General features: G+C 49.9%; 1 protein-coding gene across 11 annotated transcripts; it reads right to left on the bottom strand.

Moving 5' to 3' along the window:
* Window positions 1–8447: 8447 nt before the first annotated feature.
* On the bottom strand, window positions 8448–21596 carry LOC123600776 (histone H4 transcription factor). Of its 11 annotated transcripts, none has more exons than XR_006713794.1 (13): window positions 20618–20685; window positions 20167–20306; window positions 15076–15260; window positions 12723–12952; window positions 12351–12462; window positions 12030–12182; window positions 11453–11530; window positions 11245–11365; window positions 11020–11158; window positions 10804–10928; window positions 9941–10241; window positions 8998–9093; window positions 8448–8783 (listed from the first exon to the last, which is right to left on the bottom strand). XR_006713794.1 is itself a non-coding variant. In XM_045483128.1 (12 exons), the coding sequence occupies exons 3-12, from the start codon at window positions 15248–15250 to the stop codon at window positions 9052–9054; spliced, it is 1476 nt and encodes a 491-aa protein (XP_045339084.1). In that variant the 5' UTR covers window positions 15251–15260; window positions 20167–20306; window positions 20618–20685; the 3' UTR covers window positions 8448–9051. The 11 variants fall into 11 exon arrangements, 9 of the variants coding, with proteins under 9 accessions (XP_045339084.1, XP_045339087.1, XP_045339092.1 ...); XR_006713795.1 differs by having other exon boundaries at window positions 8448–8517; XM_045483128.1 differs by having other exon boundaries at window positions 8448–9093.
* Window positions 21597–22179: the final 583 nt, after the last annotated feature.

Below are 22179 nucleotides of genomic sequence, written 5' to 3'. Positions count from 1 at the left end.
GTGCAGTGGGGACAAGTCCCTGGATTACATACTAGATGACGGTGGTGCGTATATGGGGTGGGGGGTGGGCATTGGGGTGCAGATGCCATCTCTCTCAAGGGATTGTGAAAGCTGTCAGACTGCACGCGCGCGCGCGCGCGCGCACACACACACACACACACACACACACACACACACGCCATCAGTTTCCCTCGGTTCTGGCCCTTGAGCTCAGGCTTCCCCGAGGGATTCCCCAAACTAGATAAAAGGCTTTGAAAGCTAGTCTTGGGATATCCTCCTCCCCTTTCCCCACACCACCCCCACTTTCCCTCTCTAAGCTGGAGGAAACTAGTTAAGAAGGGAAGGAGAGCGGATGCCTTGGGAGAGCTTGAAAGGAGCTCCAAGGTTAAGGTGGTACTTAGAGCTCAACCTGCTTCAGACATCTTTATTCTCCCAGGCAAATTCAGGCCTTTAAGACAGGCACAAGCCTTATACACAAGCACATATTCGCCAGGGCATGTACAGGGCTCACAGACACCGCCTTCTGCCTCTCCTAGCACACATGTGCGTTCTCTCCCTCGCCCCACAAGCCTTCAAATGCAGGTCTCCAGAACACTCTGGGGCTTTCCCCTGCTTTGCTCCTTACTCTTGCTCCTCTTGGTCCCTGCTTGCCCCAGACCCAGTCTTCTAGGGGTAAGTAGGTTAGCCAGTTGAGACGTGTGACCTGAGCTTTTAAGTTCCCACCTGTCACAGGGCAAAGACAGATGGGAGGGGAGGCTGCTGGTGCTGCAGCCACCTTCTTACTGCAGCAGTTGAGAGGTTACTAGCAGTCAAACCTCTCCCCTGCTCATCAGCCCCTCCTCCAGCCTCTCCAGCGCATGAGCGCCCCGAGGCTGGCAGCCTCTTCAAGACATCACCAGGCTCCACCCTGTAACTGTAAGGTTCAGTGGGTTTCAGATCCAGCCCTCCTTACCTTCCCCCCCCCCCCCCCCCCCCCCATGCCCTACATCACTGCCGTTCCTCAGGACCAACGTTCTCCTTCTCCAGATGGACCCTCCGTTCTCCAAGTTAACTCCAATGCCCTAGTATAGACTCCCCATCGCCAATGGTTGCATTCATTGAGCGATCATTATGGACCTGGCGTTATCTGACTTCATTCTCACAATGTCCTCGTGCGGCAGGCATTACAACCTCTCTTTAGAAATAAAGAAACATGCGACAACGTGGTTGGAACTGGAGTGCATTATAATAAGCGAAGTTAGTCAGAGAAAGACAAATATCATATGACTTCACTCACATGTGGAATTTAAGATACAAAACAGACGAACATAAGGGAAGGGAAGCGAAGTAAAAATAATATAAAAACAAGGAAGGGGACAAACCATAAGAGACTCTTTTTTTTTTTTTTTTCAACGTTTATTTATTTTTGGGACAGAGAGAGACAGAGCATGAACGGGGGAGGGGCAGAGAGAGAGGGAGACACAGAATCGGAAACAGGCTCCAGGCTCTGAGCCATCAGCCCAGAGCCCGACGCGGGGCTCGAACTCGCGGACCGCGAGATCGTGACCTGGCTGAAGTCGGACGCTTAACCGACTGCGCCACCCAGGCGCCCCTATAAGAGACTCTTAAATACAGAGAACAAACTGAGGTTGCTGAAGGGGTTTTGAGTGGGGGGGGGGAGGGGTAATTGGGCAAGAGGCATTAAGGAGGACACTTGTTGGGATGAGCACTGGGTGTTACACATATGGGATGAATCACTGGATTCTACTCCTGAAATCATTATTGCACTATACGTTAACTTACTTGGATGTAAATTTTAAAAAATAATAAATTTAAAAGAAGGAAAGAAGAGAAGGAAGGAAGGAAGGAAGGAAAGAAAAGAAAGAGAAAGAAAGAAAGAAAGAAGAAAGAAAGAAAGAGAGAGAGAGAGAAAGAAAGAAGCATAAGGATGTTGGTTAAGCAATGTGCCCAAGAGGACACATCTAGTCAGCAGCAGAACAGGGCTTGAATCCTGAAGTTTTTGCTTTTACCCACCTGCTATGGGGCCTTTCAGAACCCTATTCTCAAATGGACTCCCTCCCTCCCTCCTGTTTTCTAGACAGGCTCTTCCATTCTCCCAAGATAACCACATCTTAATGACACTCCCCTCCTTTCCCTGGCGTACAACTTTCCAACTCTCAGGAAAATGTTCTCCCCTTTCTTAGGAACACCGTGTCCCCCTTTCCTCGGGACAGGCTTCCCCAGCTTCAGAGACCAACATTTCCAAGTGTTCCATCAGCTTTCCACACCATAGGATTTACACCCCATGCCCCAGAGCCGTGGTCCTCAGCCTTGGCTACGTGTTAAACATCACTTGGGGGATGTCTAGAAAATATGTCTAGATAGTACCACAAACCAGTCGGTCCTGATCTCAGGACTCAGCTCTTAGTGTTTTGAAAAAGCTCCCCGGTGGACCCCACTGGGTAGGAAGTCGAGAGCCCCTGCCCTAATTGAACCTTCCATCTCCTGGGTTTGAACACGTGCCACGGACCCATGAAAGTCCTCCCTCTTCCCTAGAAACAGACCTTCCCATTCTCTAGGGCACCCTCTCCCCATTTTGTGAACACATCTTCCATGTCCTGAATCTGGAGTCAGTTATCTGCTTTCTGATTTTGATGCTTTGATTCATTCTGTGTTCTTAAGCAACTTTCTCCACCTCTCTGAGCTTCATCCATGAAATAGAGATGATTAAAATTCCTGCAGATCAGCCTCAAAAGAGTCTCATGAGGTTCAAGTGTCCAAGACCTTAGTGTTTATTCTCAAGAATAGATCATACATCCTTACTCTCCAGGCCAGACTTACCATGGTTCATTTTATTTCCCCCAGAAGAAGCTCCCATTTTCTTGGCAAAGGAGGGAAACTACATTTATTGAATGCCTACTATGTGCTAGGCACCTGGCATAACCACGTGACCTCTGAAAAGAGCTAGGTCTGTATCTTTCTCCCCTGGATTCCTAGAACTTGGACACAGAAAGTACTCAATAGCTATCAGCTGCCTGAATGGTCTAACCAGTCCGCATGACAATTTTATGAGGTCAATATTATCCTCCCGTGTTTCAGATAAGGAAACTGACGCTCAGAAATGTCAAGTACAAGTATGAGTTGATGTGACGGCTCCAGGGATCCATGTCAGAATCATCTGGCGGGCTTGTTAAAACAAATTGTTAGCCCTACCCCCAGACTTTCTGACTCAGCATCCGCAGTGGGGCCAGAGAATTGGCATCTCTAATAAGTCCGTAGGTGATGCTGATACTGCTGGTCTAGAGACCACACTTTGAGAACCATTGCTCAAGAGACCCTTCATTCCTCAGTCCAGACCTCATCATTCCCAGAACAACCCCCCTATCACCTACCAAGGACTTTCCCTCAGAGTGGACCTGCTCCCTCTTCCCCAAATAGTCCTCCTCCATTCCCTGAGGCTGATCCTTTTCTTTCTCTGAGACCTCCCCAATTCCCATCCCAGACCCTTCCCCCCTTCCCAAGAGGGAGCCTCCAAACAGGGCAGGCTCCTTAGACCCAGAAAGGTAAGGGTTGATGATAATTGGCTTACGAGGAACAAGGCAGAAGCAGAAAACTCCTGTCTCAGCTTAGTGCCAGGAGTTAATCTAGCAGACGGGTGCTCTGGGCAGGGATTTGTGGGAGAAGCAGTTGGTAAGGAGCTTTATGTACCTATGGCAAAAGGGGGGTAGCAGTGTCCTATGGGACTGGGGGAGGAACTGGACTGGGGACTCTGGAACCAACTCAGTTCTGTTCCCACCACCCCAGGCCACTCATCCGCGGGGCCTCCTTTGCCCACGGCACTAGTCTCTCGTCTTCGGCAAGAATGGTTTTAAAATGTATTTATCAATAGAAGGACCCTCTGCTGGCCACTGGGGGAAATGCAGCTCAGGACTGGGAATGAGGGGTGGATTAAGAGGGAGGCTGACCCGAGCCCTCCCCTACCCAAGGCAGGAAGCAAAGATGGGCGTAGGCTCGCATCTGGACGGTGGAGGGGGGTACCTGCTAGGCAGAGCCCCTGCTGTTGCTTTCTAAAGGATCTTTATTCTTTTAAAATTATAAAAATACAGGGGGACTTGCGTGGCTGAGTTGGCTAAGCGTCTGACTTCCGATCAGGTCAGGATCGTACCAGTCCCGAGTTCAAGCCCCGTGTGGGGCTCTGCACTGACAGCATGGGCCTGCTTGGGATTCTCTCTCCCTCCCTCTTTCTCTGCCTCGCCCCCATTCACGTGCTCTGCTTCTCTCTCTCTCGCAAAATAAATAAATAAACTTTAAAAAAAAAAGTGTAGGGGCGCCTGGGTGGCGCAGTCGGTTAAGCGTCCGACTTCAGCCAGGTCACGATCTCGCGGTCTGTGAGTTCGAGCCCCGCGTCAGGCTCTGGGCTGATGGCTCAGAGCTTGGAGCCTGTTTCCGATTCTGTGTCTCCCTCTCTCTCTGCCCCTCCCCCGTTCATGCTCTGTCTCTCTCTGTCCCAAAAATAAATAAACGTTGAAAAAAAAAATTAAAAAAAAAAAAAGTGTAGTAAGTAAGGGGTCAGTCAGTTAAGCATCAGACTGGCTCAGGTCATGGTCTCAGAGTTCAAGCCCCAAGACCCCTTGAGACCCGCATCATTCAAGCCCCAATCCCTGTGTCAGGCTCTCGGCTCTCAGCTCTCGCCTATCAGCATGGAGCCCACTCCAGATCCTCTGTCCCCCCCTCTCTCTGCATGCCCCCTCGCTTTCGGTCTCAAAAGTAAATATTTTTTTAAAGTGTAACACATACCTCTCCATCTCTCCCCTGCTATGTTGTACCACTCCCTTTTGCTAAGAAGAAAATGAGGGGACCTCCAAAGCTGCAAAATGTCAAGGGTCACTACCCAAGAGTCTCTCTTTTTCCTTCTGATCCCACACACCCCCCTCCTCTTAGTCTCAGCTCGTTTCTTCCCTTACAACTTGAACCTCCACCACACCTCTTGGTTATGTGTGTCCTTTGCATGGAACCAGCCTTGAGCGGGTGTCACCCAGTGGTTCTCTGGCGTCGGTTCCCCTTATGAGATAGGACCCACTCCACTGGAGGGGGCACAAAGGCCTCTGCAGGTGGGTGTTTCCCTTGGACTCTTCCACTCCTGTGACATGTCTCCGCTCTGCAGCCTACTTCTTTCTTTCTTTCTTTTAACGTTTATTTATTATTAAGAGACAGAGAGACACAGAGTGTGAGCAGGGGAGGGATAGAGAGAGGGGGGAGACACAGAATCCGAAGCAGGCTCCAGGCTCCGAGCTGTCAGCACAGAGCCCGACGCGGGGCTCGAACTCACAAACTGCAAGATCATGACCTGATCCGAAGTCGGTCACCCAACCAACTGAGCTACCCAGGCGCCTCACAGCAGCCTACTTCTTTTAGATGTACTGTGGACTCTGAATAGCTCCATTTAAAAATGTCCCCTTTCTGACCACAAGCATTCCCCTCTGCCCTCTAATCTTCAGAAGCCTCATCGGAACCTCTAATGCTTTGTGTTTTGGCTTTTTTTTTTTTTAAGTAAGCTCTATGCCCAACATGGGGCTTGAACTCATGACCCTGAGATCAAGAGTTGCATGCTTTATCGACTGAGCCAGCCAGGTGCCCTGAAACCTCCAGTGCTTTGATCCTAACCGCTACCTTCTGGTCTCTCAGGGGCTCCCTGTCCAGTCTTCTCCAGCTGCTCTAATTACCCTGTTCCTTGGCCCGACGCCATCCACGTCCTGGCTGTGGGTCAACCCAGCGGTCTGTCTTCTGCTTTTGCTCCAGGGGTGCTGGTATCTGCTACAAAAAAGTACCTGGTTGTGGTGAATTTGCCAGTGCCTGATCTTGGCCTTCGACCATCAGCTGATCTCACTCTTTTATCCTTTAATGGCGATTCTTATCACTCTCCTCAAAACTTTAATTCCTACTTCCTCAAGGAAATAGAGACAACCAGATGTGAAAGCTTTCTCACCCCTCCCATTCATCCCTCCTTCCCTTGCTCAAAAGGGGTGTCTCCATTCCTTCCCCAAGTGTCATTTATCTACTTGTCCTCTCTATTCCTTGCCCGGTCAAGAAATGCAAAGCTATTAAGCGTGAAGAGTTGCCAACATCCACCAACCTTGCCTCTCAGCCTCAACTCCTGCTGTTGAACAGGACGGCTGTGCTCCTTATTCCCGAAGTGCATCATGGGATTCCTTCCCTTGAGCAAAATTCATCCATTCATCTACCATTCACTATACCTATATTCGATAGGTCGTAACCTTACGGAAATGACCTGATTCCCCATGACCATTCCTCCCTCTCCTCATCTTGGGGAATCATTTCTCTTCTATACCTTAGTCAGCTCTCCTGTGCTCTTCTCTGAGACTGTGGACTTGCCCCAAGTAAGAGAAAAGAAGCATTCGCTTCTACACTCCTGGGCCGCCGGCCTTCTCTTTGTACCCCCACTCTTTAGGGGACAGTAAGGTAGGTTGTCTCCTTAATCTTCAGACACCATGATGTCTGACGTATGGGCTGACTCTGGATGAAACCCTAAGGTAATCAAATTAGCAGTGTCATCGCCCTACCTCCAAAGTCCTGCGCTGACCCAGCCCCAGCCTCTGATATCCTTCCATAGGCCTCTAGTTGCTTCGATTCAATAACCCCTCACGCTAGCTCCGGTGCTTTCTAACCTATGCATGCTGAGCCCAGAATCCCCTTCCCCCGAAGAACTGGATTCACGAGGTAGCAAGCCAGAACCTCTTCCGCTGTCCCCATGGTACAGAGCATGAGATCTGGTGTGGGTGTAACAGTCAAGACTGGTAAGGGAGGTACTTTACATAAGGGATTGGCTTGATCCTCAAGATACTGCTCAACTGAGGAAAGGACGGCATCAGGGATGCTGGAGGGGGCAGCCTGAGCCACTGCTTAGAGCACCAGCAAGGGGGTGCCTGGGTGGCTCAGTCGGTTGAGCATCTGACTTCGGCTCAGGTCATGATCTCACGGTCCGTGGGTTCGAGCCCGCGTCGGGCTCTGTGCTGACAGCTCGGAGCCTGAAGCCCGCTTCGGATTCTGTGTCTCCCTCTCGCTCTGCCCCTCCCCTGCTCATGCTCTGTCTCTCTCTGTCTCAAAAATGAATAAAAACGTTTAAAAAAAAATTTTTTTTTGTTAGCTTATTTTATTGTAAGAATACACAGCATCTAATACATATACAAAACATGTGTTAATCAACTTCTTACGTTAATGATGAGGCTTCTGGTTAACGGCAGGCTATCACCAGTTAAGTTTTAGGGGAGTCAAAAGTTACACATGGATTTTCAATTACATGGGGGGAGTTGGTGCCCCCACCCCCCGCATTGTTCAAGGATCCACTGTATTTGAATCGTATATGGAAAGTGGGGCACCACCGTGTGTTTTCAAGGTTTGGAGTCTTCAAAGTCTTCATCTGGTCATGGTTAGGAGAAAGGTCTCTAAGGACTTGCCTTTGGGGTTTGTCTTTGGCCCTGTTTTATTCAACCTTTTAATCCACCTCTTGGGGACAGGTGTCAATCTCACAAGACAAAATTTAATAAGGACAAACAGGAGGGCCTGCTGTTAAGACCAAGGTAACAAGTGCATACCTCGGAAGGAGCATGGTTTGGGCAGCACAAAGTATGGAAAGACAGGGGTTCTAGAGGGCAGTGGCTTCACAATGTGTAACCACCAAAAACACAGGCCCAGAGGAGGTGGCGTGGAAGGGGCCCCGAATTAAGTGATGTGAGAAGATATAGAAGAAACTGAGGGTACTTAGCCCAAAGAAGCCTCGCTTGTCTTCGACGAACTGAAGGCCTGCTGGGGTTAGTGGATTATACTTGTTTAGGGGAAGGACAGGGCGTGGGTGGCAAAATCAGTACAAGACCCTAGAGGAGTGAGCCTGGGAATGAGATGGCCTTGCTTGAGCACATTTTTCATTCACATTTCCTCTCTTCTCCACACTGCCATTTCCTCGAAGGTGCTCTCGTAGAGGCAACGTGAACATCCACACGGGCATAACCTTAAAGCCCTCATTGTTTCTTGCCTGAATTCTTCCCGGCAGCCCCCTAACTTCTCACTGTTCCAATCTGTATTCCTCATCACTGGCAGAATCACCGTCCTAAAACCTCACGTGGATCCTTTTGGGTGGCCCGGCCTTCCTTCCTGGTCTCGTCTCTCCCCGTGGCGTACTGCCCTGTGCTGCAGGCCACGGAGTCCTCCTTCAGGTGTAGAGACCTGGTTTCCTCTACCTGGAACAATGTGTCCACCTCTTTGTACCCTGTAGCTCTAATCACTTCCTTGATGAAGCCTTTCCTGATCCCTCGCCCACGTAATGCGGTCTCCTCCTCCTCTGAGCCTCCTCAGTGAACTCTGGCAGGCTTCCGACCCTCCACTTACTTTGGTCTTGTCTCTGTACTCCAAGTCTCTTCAGGGCAGAGAGTTTCACTCATCTCTGGGTTTTACTCATCATTTACTGTATCTTTACCACCTGCCACGGCGCCCGGACTAAAGAAGGAACTCGGTAAACGGCAGCTGGAATTAACGAAAAGCTTGTTCTTTCCTAAATTCTTCCTGCAACAGGCACATGCTGTTTTTGAGGTAAGAATTAAGTTCGGTCCTCTCAAAAAGGTGCAGAAATCCTTTGGGGGCAGCTTTCTGCCCACGAATACCCCTGAGAGTATTCCCTTGACCTCAAGAGTGGCAGCGACCCCAAGAATGGACACAGCGTGCCGAGAAGTGGCTAGACAGGCCAAGCGAAATGGTTCTTCTTTTTGGAGGGTTTCAACCTCTTTGAGAATCTAGTGAAAAACAGACCCTTTCCCCAGGAAACTGTACATTCAGACACAATTTTCTAACCTGGTCTTTAAACCTACAGTACCTGCCATTCCCTAGGGCCTCCAAATCCACCACCCATCCCAGCTTCCTCCTCAGCCTCACAGGTAGAGACCCTGCCCCAGAGACACTGGATTCTAACCAGGACTCAGACGGGATGGCCGTGGCCAGGTGCCCTACCTTCCTGTCTCCCAGCCGATCGTGCATTCTAGAGGGAGTGTTACTACTGCCCGCTCACAGTCTACGCCTGAGACCTCCATGGAGACAGCAGATGCTCTGAGAAGAAATGGAGAAGTTTCACCAAGGGGGGAGGGGGAGGGGAGCAAGAGTAAAGACACAAACAAAAACAAACCCCAGTCACTAAAAGGAGAACAAGCCTAATGAGTCAACTCCTCTTCTGGGCAGCTGCATCTCCTATCTGGTTGAGAGCCACCAAGCATAAGGAAGACATGAGTAAGAGCCCGTGTTTCTTTTATTACCGAAACAACCGTTACACACACACTCAGTGCCTCCAATCCCATCCCTGAGGGTAACCATGAAAGTCCTTGCGATCGCAGGAGCCCTTTAGAGGGAGATGGCTGCCTGGTTCATGCTGCCTTGGCTGGTTGTAAGGAAAAGGCCCTCGCAGGAACCGGTTTTGTGTCACCCCTGGACCTAAGGACGGGAATGGGTGCGAGTTGACGGGGGCTTTTACTCACTGTTTCAGAGTGACTAGGGGGTTATGGGTAAGCCTGATACCAGCCCCTCTACAAGGACACACACAACCAGCGCATCCCCCTCAAGGAACCCAAACTTCTCAGGTCCCCACAAAGCGCCGTCTGGCAGAAAAGGAAGTCCTTTGGATCCGCTGAACGACGCAAGCCAGGTCCAGAGTGCACCACACAGCTCTTGGCACCACCCTTAAAGGCATCCGTTGGCAGGGGCTGCCCACTAGGGGCACTGCCACCAGCCTGGCTCACACGCCAGGGTCTGGGGTAGGAATGGTCAGGCTCTGCAGCCCTCACACCATCTGGACTTGTGGCTCCTCAGCTATTCCCTGAAGCTTTTCCATGACGTTCCCTGAGGGGGGCTCGGGGGCTGGGGGGGGCTCTCCCGGGGCCTCGGACAGCACATAGTAGACAACCTCTTGCTCGCCTTGGGCGTTGGTCTGGTTCACCACATGGATGACGGGGCTGGGAGTGTCCTGAGAGGCTGAGAGGGCCATGCCGTCACTGCTCCCACCCTCCTCTTCCTCTTCGGCCGCTTCCTGGGGTCCCGGCTCCCCTGGCACTGCTTCAAGAATGATGCCCTGCAGGCTGCTCTCACTCAGCGATGCTCCCGGGTCCAATCCGTCCTGCGGCTGCCGCAGCAGCTGCTGTGTCAGCTCCACACTCTCATAGCGAACCAGCTGCAGCCGCATGTAGCCATCTTCATGCTCCTTGTACCTGGGGAAGCGGGAGCATGGGGGGCAGCAAACATGCGCAGGGGGACGCAGAAATGTCCAGAGACCGGCAAGCTACGGGACAAACACGAGGGATGGGAGAAGCCCTGGGATGTTAAGTGACAGGAGTTGGAGACCAAGAGGGGTCTTTATTGGAATACGCAGAAGAAATGACAAGAGGGAGGGAGCATTACTCGAAATGGAAAATTTGATGTAGACACTTGAGAGGGAGGGAGGGGGGAGGGAGGGAGGGGGTGCAGAGGGGGAAAAAGAAATGATCTGTGTTGGAGGGTGGGAGTGTCACAGGATTCAGGAGATGGCCTTGGGGCTACGGATGAGGGCCCTTAGGCTCCAGTTCTGGCTGTAGGGCTTTGGCACTGTGTCTTCCATTCAAAGGTCACAAAACTCATCTTTGCTCCACCACTGATTCTCAGGGTTCCCCGAACCTCAACGGAGACGGTGGACATTCAATTATCCTCAAATTCAAGGTTAACTTGTTGAAAAGGTTATCGGGGGTGGGGGGGGGGAAGGTCTGCGAACCTACGGGGCAGGGTTCAGAGACATACCGAAAACGGGGGTGCCCTGAGGGCCACTTGAACTGGTGCTTCTCTCGAAGGTGCACGGTGAGGTTGTTGCCCCTCGTGAAGCATTTGTCACATACGTGACATTTGTATCTTGGCTCTGAGTCTCCCTGATGGGAGGGGAGGGAGAGTGAGGCCAGCTCTGCATCCTGGGCTCCCCCACACCTGCACTTGCCCTCTCCCACCGACCGCCCAACTCACCTCATGCACTTTTCGGTAATGGGACTTGATAGAGCAGAGGGATCGCGCGCTGAAGCCGCAGCTCTCGAAGTCACACCTGTAGGCTGGCTCCTTGCTATGGGTGTCCAGGTGCTTCCGCAGGTCAATCAGATTCTTGCAGCTGCCAGGAGAGGTCAGGAGCAGTGGGAGGGCACGGGGGACCCTGGACCTCGGGTTCTCCGATTTCTGGCCCCTGGTTCCCCTTACCTGTATTCACAACAGTCACACTTAAAAGGCCGGTCCTCGCTGTGGCGAAAGCGCATGTGGTTTCGGAGGGACGATGGCAGCGGGCAGGTCATATCACACAGAGGACACTTATAGTGATTCACTGAGAGGAGCAGAGAGGAGGCTGTGATCGGGGGCCTAGCGGATACCTGGAGGGTGGGCAAGGAGGTTGGGGGCGCCGGCCGCTCACCATGGTTACGCATATGGTCCCGCAACAGCCGCTCCGTGGCAAATCTCTTGGAACAGTGAGAGCACTGGAAGCGTTGCTCTACAGTGGGGCAGGCAGAAGAGAGCCTGGGCTGCGGAGGATGGCGGAGAGGCACAGACAGGAGAGCAAGCCCGGGAGAGGAGAACCACCCAAGAAAGGGGGAGCTCAGGAACCAGGGATGGACACAGACCATGGAAAGAGCATGGCGCTTGCAGTCGAGAACCTGAATGAGAATCCCTGCTTGACCCCTAACTAGCTGTGCGACCTCAGGTAAGTGAGTTAACCTGGCCCTCGGTTTCTTCACCTGCAGAAAGGGGGAGGAGCAGCATACCTCATGGGGTTGCGAGGATTCACTGGGAAGAGATGCGGCACACAGTAAGCACTGAACAGTAAGAGCACCTAATGACTCTCCTGTCACACTGTGGCAGGTGACTGAGTCCAAGAGGTAGATGTAGCCAGGCTGCAGAGGCCTTCGGTGGCCCCCTCTCCCGGGAACATGCCCCTTACCCCCACCGCAAGGACGGCCTGCACCCACTCCCCTTCTTCTCTGATTGCTTACGATCCAACGCGGTCTGGCGACGGATGTGATCTAAGAACTTGGTGTTGTTGGCAAACATGCCCCCGCAGGTGGGGCAGGCCACCACCTTCTCCTGGGTGTGGCTGCGGAGGTGCTCTCGAAGCTTACGGCAGTCCTTGAAGGTGCAGGTACAGCCTGGGAAGGAAAGCCCAGTCAGGCTCAAACGCCCAGAGGCAGTTCTGACATCAAGTCTCCGGCCAGCAGCCGACCTTACCCAGGGGGACTGGTCCCATACCCCGCCGCCCCAACCCCTTACCACCCCCAGGGATTCTTTAAGGACAAGACGTTAAGGAGTGGCCCTACCTTTCCAGCCACACAGCACCACCTGGTTGTCTTTGCCGACCGCTTGGTATTCACAGCACAGGCTGTGTGCTTCCACGTGCCGATAGAACCACTCGGGGTTGTCGAAGGAACTCTGTGCCAGGGGCAACTTGGGGTTAGGACCGAGGGTGGCTAGAGGGACTTTTACACCGACGTGCCCAAAGGGGGTTTCTTGGTGCTCTCTCAAACTAACTTGGTGGGCCTGAGAAAGTTTGAGCATGGGGGCCACCCGGAAATGAAATGACATAGTAGCAGGAACCCTGGCAGACGCAGGGCATCCCTGAGAGGGTCAAGGCATCTTGAGCTAAGATCCCCAACTTCCTTCCACCCCTACGCCCAGCACTGCCCGCTGACCTCACAGTGCTCCCACAGACACAGGAAGTGGTCAGGGATGTCAGGGATGATGTTGCGGCTCTGGAAGTCCAGGATGCAGGGGCTGAGGTCGGCCTGGCTCTGCAGAGCCTGCAGCCCCCACTGCTTCAGCTTGGTGTGGTAGCAGTGGAAGTAGACGTGGCGGATGAGGTCAGCAGAACTGTCCATAGAGCAAAAGCCACACTCCTGCCACAAGCAGGAGAATTCTTCTTCTGCAGAAAGGGGTTTAGGGGGAAAAGTCTGATAGTTTCCAAAGCTCAGCTCTCCTTCTACCTATGACACTTAGCGGCGAGCGAGCAGGCTGGACTCTGACCAAATTACCACAGTTCATTCGGCAAATACCAGCATTTAACAACGACCAATCGTGCACCAGGCACGGGGGGGGGGGGGGGGGGGGGGGTGATGAGTAAAGAGTCCCAGTCCTGGCCCTCACGATAGCTTTTCAGTCAGGGAGAGGAAACGTTAGTTAAGTAATCCCACGTATAAATCTAAAACTGCAGCCAGCTCCGAGTTGTATGAAGGGGGCAGGGGGTGCGGGTTACTGCAACATAATTAAACAGAGCCCATTTGATGTAGGCATGGAGGACTCGGAAGTGTCGCTGCGTTGAGATCCGAAGGGCGAGCATCTGTGAGCTAGATGGAGAAGTGTGGTCGAGGCAGAGGGAAGGGTGTGTGCAAGGTCCAGAGCCACAAATTCACAGTGTGGCTGGCGTGCGCTGCCAGCTGGACACCCCTCACTCCTTCCCGTCGGACCGCAGGTCCTTCTTTCCTCCAAATTCTGCCCGAGATCCACCCTCTCCGGGAAAGCCATCAGCTGCGGCAGTCCAATGCCTGGCTCTCATGCATCTCTCTCGAAGCACATTTTCAATGCTTTACAGGGGCTTACTTGTTTTTAAAAGGAGCTACTTTGAAATATATAATAACCCCCTAATTTCTCTTTTGTGTACGTACTGTTTGACTTCTGAAACTATCACTTATGCTTCATAGTCACTAGACTTAAAACAGAATCTGAGGTTGGGGAAGGAGAGCTGCCTCTGTACTTTCTGTAGAACAGAATTTTAAAAACTGTTTTGTGACCTGTTAGTGACTGAATACATCAATTTAGGGAGGCGCAAACCAATTTTTATTTTTTTAAGTAGGCTCCAGGCCCAACGTGGGGCTTGAACTCACGACCCTGAGATCAAGAGTCACGTGCTCTACCCACTGGGCCGGCCAGGCACTCCCCCCCATTTTTTTTTTTTTTTTAATGAAAAAGAATAAGAATACTTGAGAGAACATTTAATAAAAGCAAGTATTGTTTCAAGTATTTTTTTAACTTTTTATCAGGGGTTGGGAAGTAAAATGCATGCCTATCTAGTAGTTGCAGTGGGAAAAAAAAAAAAAAATTGAGAAGCATTACCAGAGAAGCAGAAAAGCAGGTTGTCGACAGCTTGTATAATAATAATATGATCCTTTTTAAAAAAGAAAATCATCTTTATCTAATTTATTATTGCATGCAGAGAGACGTCAAAAGAACATTCACTAAAGTAATGTCATTAATTGCCTTTTGATGGCAGGATGGCGGATTCAGATTCGTCCCACATTTCCTTGTTGAATGAATTCTCTATGATGAGTCTACAATGCTTTTTTTTTAATATGAAATTTATTGTCAGACTGGTTTCCATAAAACACCCAGTGCTCATCCCAACAGGTGCCCTCCTCAATGTCCATCACCCACTTTCCCCTCCCTCCCACCCCCCCATCAACCCTCAGTTTATTCTCAGTTTTTAAGAGTCTCTTATGGTTTGCCTCCCTCCCTTTTTTTTCCCCTTCCCCTCCCCCATGGTCTTCTGTTAAGTTTCTCAGGATCCACATAAGAGTGAAAACATATGGTATCTCTCTTTCTCTGTATGACTATTTCACTTAGCATAACACTCTCCAGTTCCATCCACGTTGCTGCAAATGGCCATATTTCATTCTTTCTCATTGCCAAGTAGTACTCCATTGTGTATATAAACCACAATTTCTTTATCCATTCATCACTTGATGGACATTTAGGCTCTTTCCACAATTTGGCTATTGTTGAGAGTGCTGCTAGAAACATTGGGGTACAAGTGCCCCTATGCATCAGTACTCCTGTATCCCTTGGGTAAATTCCTAGCAGTGCTATTGCTGGGTCACAGGGTAGATCTATTTTAATTTTTTGAGGAACCTCCACACCGTTTTCCAGAGCGGCTGCGCCAGTTTGCATTCCCATCTACGATGCTTTTATAAGCAAAACAAGCACAATTAGGAAAGGAAAGTCAGACGTTCCACCTTCCTTGAGCTCCTTCCCCCTCCTGTCCTGCCCCCTTACCAAGTGGGTCCTCCTCCTCATCCTCCTCCTCCCCGGAGCCGTGCAGGTGCTGCCGGAGGTGCTGAGTGACATGCTCGCAGAACTCCTCCATGGCTGAGCACACAAAGGAGCAGGACCCCCACTCACACTGTAGCCCCAGATTCTCCTTTCGGGGAACTTTCCCAGGGGGTGGCATGGCCTTCACCCTAGAGGGGAAAGAAACCCACAGCTGCAAGGATTCCACCCAAACGCCACCAGGGGGTGAACGGCTGGGCTGACAGGCTGCCTAGAGGCGGCAGCAGGCGCCTTCTCCCGTGACCTCTGAGAAACCCTGTGCTTTTTCAATAAGGATGGAGTAGCAGTTCCTCAAACCCCTGGAAGCTGTCTGGCGTTCTTGGGAAGGGAAAAACACACTAACATTATTGAGCGTGTGCCAGGCACTGAGCTAAGAACTTTAAAGGCCCATTTCTCTTGAAGCTTCAGAGCAACTGGCCAAGAAGGAATTAATTATTCCAATGGGATGCAGAACAACGCACAGGTTCAAAGAGATGGCTCTGGACAAGGAAGAGACTTCAAATCTAGACTCCTGTGTCCGCCACCTACTAGCCGTGTGACCTTGGCCAAGTAACTTAACCCTTCTGTTCCTGAACATCCTCATCTTCAAAACGGGGATAGCAAAACCTTTTGTTGTTAATTTCACACTTAACTATATGTCAAGCATCATACTAAGCATATTATATTATGTCACTGAATTACCAACACTACCCTATGAGGTAAGTACTATTTTTTACTTCATTTACAAATACGAACCTCTGGCTCAGAGAGGTTAACTGGTTTGCTCAAGGTCACACACTACTGGTGTGGTAGGGTCAGGTCAGGCTGACTCCAAAGTCCATATTCTTTCCACACAGCTTACAGATGAGCCCAGAAGCTCTTTATTTTTCACTGCATCATGTCCTAAATCCCCACCAGACTTTCAAACTGCCATACTATCAGCCTTTGCCTAATCTATCCAGCGGTTACTCACCACTCCCCTGACATTCTCTGAACTAAAATGTCTATTTAATCCTTGAACAGAGATTTGAAGTGTGCGGGTCCATTTATATGCAGACTTTTAAAATACTTTTCAAATACATTGGAAAATTTTGGGATGTTTGCAACAATTTGAAAAACTTTGCAAATGAACTGTGTAGCCTAGAAATATTTAAAAAAATTAGGGGTGTCTGGGTGGCTCAGTCAGTGAAGGGTCTGACTTTGGCTCAGGTCATGATCTCGCGGTTCTTGAGTTTAAGCCCCGCATCAGGCTCTGTGCTGACAGCTCAGAGCCTGGAGCCTGCTTCATATTCTCTATCTCCCTCTCTCTCTGCCCCTCCCCTGCTCACACTGTCTCTTAAAAAAATAAGAAAAAGGTAGGTCACAAACACATAAAATATATGTAGACACCAGTCTTTCATTATTTAATACCATAAAGTATATACACATCTATTAAAAAAGTTAAAATTTATCAGGGCACCAGGCTGGCTCAGTCAGTGGAGCATATAATTCTTGATCTCCGGGTCATGAGTTTGAGCCCCACACTGGGTGTAGAGATTATTTAAAAAAATTTTTTATTAAGTTAAAATTTATCAAAACTTACACACACACCTACAGACTGTCATCTTTTCATTTTTGACATCTAGTGTTAGTAATACATGTAACATCTGCAGTGTTGTTGTTTTTACATAAGACAATATTTTTTTAAGTTTATTTATTAAAAGAGAGAATAATTTAATTATTAAGAGCAACAGGCTCCGCACTGTCAGCACAGAGCTCGATGCGGGGCTCAAACTCACGACCCGTGAGATCATGACCTGAGCCAAAACCAAGAGTCAGATGCTTAACCGACAGTAGAGCTATTAGTAGTTAAGCTTTGGGGGAGTCAAAAGTTATACATGGATTTTTGATTGCATAAGGGTTGGCACCCCAACCTCCACGTTGTTCAAGGGTCAAGTACAGATTCCATTTGAACAAAAGAGGCCTTATCTGTCTAGCTGATATCGTACCTTGGGTATTTACAGTGCTAGTCATGCTTAGGCCTATAATAAATGCCTGTTGAAGAAAGCTGAATAAGAACCTGCAGGTTCTCCACCTTTAATATGAATTCAATTGCAGGGTTCTCTAGCCACCCTGCCAGAGATTCAGATTCAGGTAGGCTGGGGTTAAGCTTAGAAATCTGCCCTTTTACCTCGGCACCCCAGTTCTGATGCAGGCAGTTCCAGAAGCACAGTTTGTGGAACAATTAAAGAATAGTTTCCCTCATTAAAAGGAAACAGAATGACAGAGGACAACAGTGAAAGCAAAAGTCCAGGGACAAGAGAGGACACTAAGAGGCCTTGACTCTGCCTGGTGTGTCACCTCTGGGCGGATGTTAACTGATTGTCGCTGCCCTAGAAGGGAGCAAGGCACTGGTCTACCTGATAGAGCTGGGAACTCTGGGAAAGGCCTTTACTTAATACACATGGAGAAGAAAAAAAAAAAAAAAAACACAGAAAAAACAAAACACGTGAAATCCTTCATGACTACAAGTTCAAGAACCTCTTATACCCAACTGCTTATCAGAGAAACCCCTTTTTAATCCAAGGCTTTTGCCCCTCCTCCGAGAAGCCAGTCACCTCGGACACTCTGGGATGTCCATGGGGCTGCTGGGCTGCTCGAGACTAACAGTGAACCTTATCAGGAGAAAATGTTCACTGTTTTTATAACATTGGGGTAGGAAAAGTAGGGAACACCTTCCTAAGGCAGACACAACATCCCAAACCTCCTCTAACTCTCTGCCTACGGGATTCAAGTCCACCTAGTACCGCATGCAAAGCTCTTCAACTGGCCTCAACTTACTTCTCCAGGAACTGGGTAAAGAAACTAACCCTTATTGAGGGCCTACCATGAGTCAGCCCTGTGGAAACTTCTCTTCCAAAGTTCATTTCAAAGTGAGAGCGCCCAGACTCTAACCCAATGATCACACCCTCCTCCTCTACACCATGCTGCTGCTCTGGCTTCCTCTCCCATTCATTCGTTCCTCTTCCTCTCTGATTCAATGAACTTTATCTTAAACACATCACGTTCTCCTCAAGCTCTCCGCCTGAGAAACTTCTACCTACCCTTCAAGCCCAATGTCCCCTCCTTGATGAGTTCTTTCCCAATTCATCCAGGTGCAGCTGGAATATCTACCTGCTGTCCCCACAGCACTGTGCACACCTTCACTATGGTGCTGCTACAGTGGAATGGAAGGTCTGTCTCCCCCAGACTAGGAGCTTCTCAGGGCAGGGACCATCACCCCTTCATTGCCTATTCCCAACATTGGCACAGAGCTCTGTACTCCCCAGACACTCAATAAATGTCAGCATCTGATCACATTCCAGGAAGCTTTCCAAAACTACCCACCCCTCAGATTATGCTTGCCTCTTGGTTCTATGTCTGGCATAGATAATGCCAGAAAATCTCGACCCTATTTGTATGCTGCCCATGGTCACTCATGGTAATTTGATGTGTTCTATTCTCATTTACCCAATGGGACAATCTTAGCTGCTTCTGGGCAGAAACCGCATCACACCCATCTGTGTCCTTATACTATGTCCAGTACAGTGCTGAGCACAAATGCTCTAAACACACATCTGTTGTTGACTGGTGGGCAAGACCCAGGAGATGGGTTATCTAGATATCGAGAACGACCTGAACCTTAGGCAAAGCTCCCCGAATCCCTCTTTTTTTTTTAATTTATTTTTGAGAGAGCGAGTGGGAAAGGGGCAGAGAGAGAGGGAGACACAGAATCAGAAGCAGGCTCCAGGCTCTGAGCTGTCAGCACAGAGCCCGACGTGGGGCTCAAACTCACAAACCCGTGAGATCATGACCTGAGCCAAAGTCAAACACTTAACTGACTGAGCCACCGAAGCGCCCCCCTGAATTCCTCTTTTGTCGTCCCCCAGCTTCCTTTACTTTCTTTGCCTGTGTCCTACTTGTTTCTAGCCTGGGGAACAGTGGGACAGTGACAATCTGCTCACCACTCCTCTTTCTGTGAGCAAAGTGAGGCAACTTGTATACTGGCGAGGGCAATGGACAAGTTGTCAGAAAACCTGGGTTCAAGTTCCCTGTCTCAATGATTTTACTCTGCCTAGAATAATGTAACATTAAGTACCTACTGTAGACAAAGCACTGTTCTAAGAATCTTATGTATATAAAAACTCACTAATACAACCACCTACCTATTGAGGGAAGTACCACTATTATCCCACTTCACAAATGAGGAAATGGGCCCTGATAGGTTAAATAATTTACCCAAAGCCACAAGCTAGGAAGTGATGGAGACAGAATTCCAAGCCAGGGAATTTGGTTCCATTTTCTTTCTACATCTGCCATCTTATCACTCCTTGTCTGATTCCTCCCTCTCCACAGACCTCATATCTGTATACACAATACCCCAAACATGTTTCATTAAGTAGCTATTTTGTCAGTTTCCTCCAATAAACTGTGAGCTCCTAGAAAGCCTGGCCTGTGCCCTGTTCAGTTCTAACTTCAGGGCCAGTACATCCTAATACAAGCTCTTTTAATGTTTACGTGAATCTATGACTTATTATGTTATTTTGGATAAATCACCTAGCTTCTCTGAACCTGTTTCTCTAAATGTAAAACAGGATACTAACATCACAGCTGATGTTAGAGTCAACAAAACTGGTTAGAAAGCTCCAACATTTACTAGCTGTGGGGCCCTAGGCAAGTTACTTAAGCCTCAGTTTCCCATATAGCAGAGGAATCATTAAACTTGTCTCACTGAATTGATTTATGGACTAAACTAGATAATGTAGATTAAAATGCTTAGCATAACACACCCCTAGAACTCAACAAGCGTCAGCTATTTGTATCCTTGCTTCTGACGGTGAGATGATCTAAGCAGAATTCTACAAAAAGGTCAACAAAAGGACAACCCGACGGATTCCCAACACTTCTTTTCATCAGGGGTCACAGTAAGAAACAACCAGCAAATACTTGAGTATATATTTTAACGCAAGGCATCAAATTAACCCTGAACGATAGTCAAGAAAAGAAAGGACTGATGTCCTGAACCTCCTAAGGACTCACAATCTGCCCGAAGAGATGACTCTGACGTGTGAAGACAACTGCCGAAACAAAGCACCCGATGAGGGAGGTCGGGACAGAAAGAAATCCCAGTGCACAGGCGAAGCGGGGAAGACTTGTCCTGAGCGGCCGGGATCAGGCCCCTGAAACACCGGGAGAGTTCGAAGAGAAGAAAGGAGACCCTCCTGGCAGCCCCGCAGGTTTCTCGTAGTGCTTCCCGCATTAAGGCATGGCGGTGACCACGTCTCAGCAGCAGCCAAGCCCCACACGAGAAAGCAGGGAGGTTCGAGTTGGGGTTAGGGACTAAGGGCCAGGGGCGCTGCAGGCGCCAGGCCGACTGGCGTGGCCGAGCTACAAGACGAAGCCTCGCCAAGGTGACTAGGGAAGAGCCTGGCTTGAGCAGCCTACTCAGAGCGTCCCCAAAGTCGCCCAGGCAAGCCGGAAGCCAATTTACCGTCCCTCCGCTCCCGGGTCTCTCCAGCTCTTCCCACCTCCGACCATCTCCGGAAGGGCGCTTGAGCGACGGCCACCGAGAGCCAATCATCGCTCTCGGATACCTCTAGCAGCCAATGGCCGCTACGACTGACGGAACCCGTGCGCGACCAAAATACGGAAGGGGCGGGAGCAAGGAGCGGCGGGCTTCGGGGACGGCAGCTTTGCTGCAGCCGCTGGGTTCCAGGCGAGGTGCGGGCGAGGATCCCGGGGCCCCGAATTCCCCCAACTGCGCAGGCTCCGCGCTCGGCACCCACTGGGCCTGCGCGGGGCTCCAGCTGCGCCCCGAGTGGCATCTCCTTCGTCGCGTGGGTTACTGTGTTAAGCTGCCCGCGAGCACAGGGAGGGGGAGTAGGAGGAGGCGGCGGTGGCGGCGCGTGAGGCTGGGTGCGCGCGGCTGTAAGCCCCGCCCGGCCCAAATTAGGGTCCTACCTCTATCCTTCGTTCTCTTACTCCGATTTCTTAAATATCGGCATTCCTGAGCCGTCTTCTCTCCCCCCGCCCCCCACCTCTCCTGTTCCCTGGCTCGGTAAGCAACCATGTTATCCACCCACTCTAAGTCAGAAACCCGGTAGTCATCCCTGATTCTTCTCCCGTGCATCACGTCCGACCCTCCTCCAAGTTGAATTCTACGTCCTTAAACACACGCCGGAGCTCTCGAATTCAGCCCCCTCTGCCCCTCCTCCCGGTCCTTCTCCGCTCCCTCTCTAGTCTATTAACGACGTCGAGCCGGGATGTCTACACTAACTGGTTCCATTGCGTGCACTCTTGTTTTCCTCTAAGCCATTCCCCACGGAGACCTAATCAAACCACCACCCTGCTTTAAACGCTAAAAGGCATTCTGTGGCCTCGGGGCACACACCGCCCCCTCCCCCCCCCTCCCCCGCCTCCCCGCCCAAACTATACTGAGGCTTTCTAGAACCTTCAGCTTCTGAGTCCTGTGTACTTCGATGGTGTCTTGAGTCCTAGTCCTCTATTTCTGTTCTCCCGCCCCGAGTTACTTTCGGTTTCTCTACCACACCTAGCTGCCTTTTACTTTTTCTGCTTTGTACTTGTTTCCTCTGCCTGGTACCGTCTTTCCCTTCTCCCCAGTCTGGCATGTATTTGACTAACGCCTACTCATTCTTCTGGTCTCAGTGAATATGCTTCTTTTTCCAAGAAGTCTTCCAGTAAGGGAGGGCAGGGATTGTATGTGTTCTTCACCTTCATACTCCATCACTTAGTCTAGTGGCTGAAACATTAAGGGCTCAAGACATATTTGTTAAATAGGGTACCTTAGTAAAGTTCATTGGGGTTGATATTTATTTTGGTACATTTTTCTGTATTTCCTAACCTAAAAATAAGTCTATATAATTCATATCATCAGGAAACACATTAAATGTTCAATAGGAGATACTATTAAAAATAAGCATCATAGTAAAATCTGAAATTTGTGCATGAAGTTTGTTACTAACAACAGCGAATTATATTATTGTCCCTATTTTAAAATAGGACTTTTAAAATACAATCCAGAAGTAACAAAAA

The sequence above is a fragment of the Leopardus geoffroyi genome, chromosome D1, assembly GCF_018350155.1.
Source record: "Leopardus geoffroyi isolate Oge1 chromosome D1, O.geoffroyi_Oge1_pat1.0, whole genome shotgun sequence".
In the NCBI taxonomy this organism is placed as follows: domain Eukaryota; kingdom Metazoa; phylum Chordata; class Mammalia; order Carnivora; family Felidae; genus Leopardus; species Leopardus geoffroyi.
This window is presented reverse-complemented; position numbering and strand designations above follow the sequence as displayed.